General features: G+C 39.4%; 1 protein-coding gene across 1 annotated transcript in view; it reads right to left on the reverse strand.

The window, feature by feature from the left end:
* Positions 1-297: 297 nt before the first annotated feature.
* Mroh8 (maestro heat like repeat family member 8) overlaps positions 298-1215 on the reverse strand; it is a 69493-nt gene continuing 68575 nt past the window's right edge. Inside the window, exon 22 of the mRNA XM_023714797.1 lies at positions 298-449. Coding sequence (XP_023570565.1) covers positions 301-449 — 149 coding nt within the window. The 3' untranslated portion in view covers positions 298-300. The remainder of the gene's footprint in view (positions 450-1215) is intronic.

A 1215-nucleotide genomic window follows, 5' to 3' on the forward strand; every position in this document is an offset into this window, starting at 1 on the left:
AACAAATAAATAATATATACTGGTTTATCAAGACTTAAACTTTGTGAATATTTTGCTGTGCCTCAAAATCTCAATAAATTTTTTATTAAACATGCAAATTTAAACCAAGAACCACTTTCTCCTATATATTCTAATTAGTTAAAGGGTTTTTTTGGGGAGAAACATGTTGGGGATAATTAAATGGATGGAGGTACATTTGTGCTGGCATTGCTTACATCTGTAAAAAGCAAGATGGTGTATTGTTTCTTCTGTGACTTCTGAAAGGGTTAGCTTTTACCTGATGTTGACTGCCTCATATTTCTAGGTAGTGAGACAGCCCAGGAGCTTCTTCCACCAGCAAACTGTCTGCTCGGGTTCTGCCTGGGACTCCACCCTTTGGACTCGGAACAGAGCCTGGGAGGCAAGGATGCGCAGAGATGGCTCAGGGTCATGCAGCAGCTCTTTGAGATCTACATGGTAAGAACAATGAGCTGAAGGTGAAATCCCTGAGATTTCTGGAAATGACCACATTTCTAGATGCTAAAAGGCCAAAATATTAAGCTTCCCTAAGATTCCTGTCTAAAAGTTTGCTCATAGGTGGACTGATTCCTATTTTGATCTACAAAATCTACTAGTTTCTGAGTTGCAAATACTTTATTCATTTGCAATAATCACATGCTAGATGGTTTACCTAAAATCAAACATCTGGTCCGGCGAGGTAGGACACGCCTATAAGTAAGCTAAGGCAGCATTCAGTAAGCTAAGGCAGGAGCACTGCTGCAAATTCAGGGCTGACCTGAGTCTGTCAACTCAGGTTTAATGTTTTGTTGTTGTTGTTGTTGTTGTTTTTTGTGGAACCAGGGATTGAACTCAGACTCAGACCCTTATGCTTGCCAGGAAAGCGCTTATTCTACTGAACCATCTCCCCAGCCCCTTCAGGTTTAATGTTAACCTCTACATTCTCATGTTTGTCCAAGATATAATTCTTAAATCATTATTTCCTTTTCATGTTTGTAAAATTTTTATGTTTTCAAGAAATGTATAGAAAATTTAGACAATATATGTAAGTGCTAGAAAAAAATAAAAATCACTCATACAGAGGCATGATTGCACCTTTCTGTAATCCCAGGACTGGGAAGGCTAAGGCAGGAAAATTGCAAGTCTGAGTCCAGCCTGGGAATCCTGGTGGCTTGGGATGCATCTCAGGACAAAGGCCCTGGTATTTCCAGAAAAAAA

The sequence above is a fragment of the Octodon degus genome, unplaced genomic scaffold, assembly GCF_000260255.1.
Source record: "Octodon degus isolate 3935 unplaced genomic scaffold, OctDeg1.0 scaffold00037, whole genome shotgun sequence".
Classification (NCBI taxonomy): Eukaryota; Metazoa; Chordata; class Mammalia; order Rodentia; family Octodontidae; genus Octodon; species Octodon degus.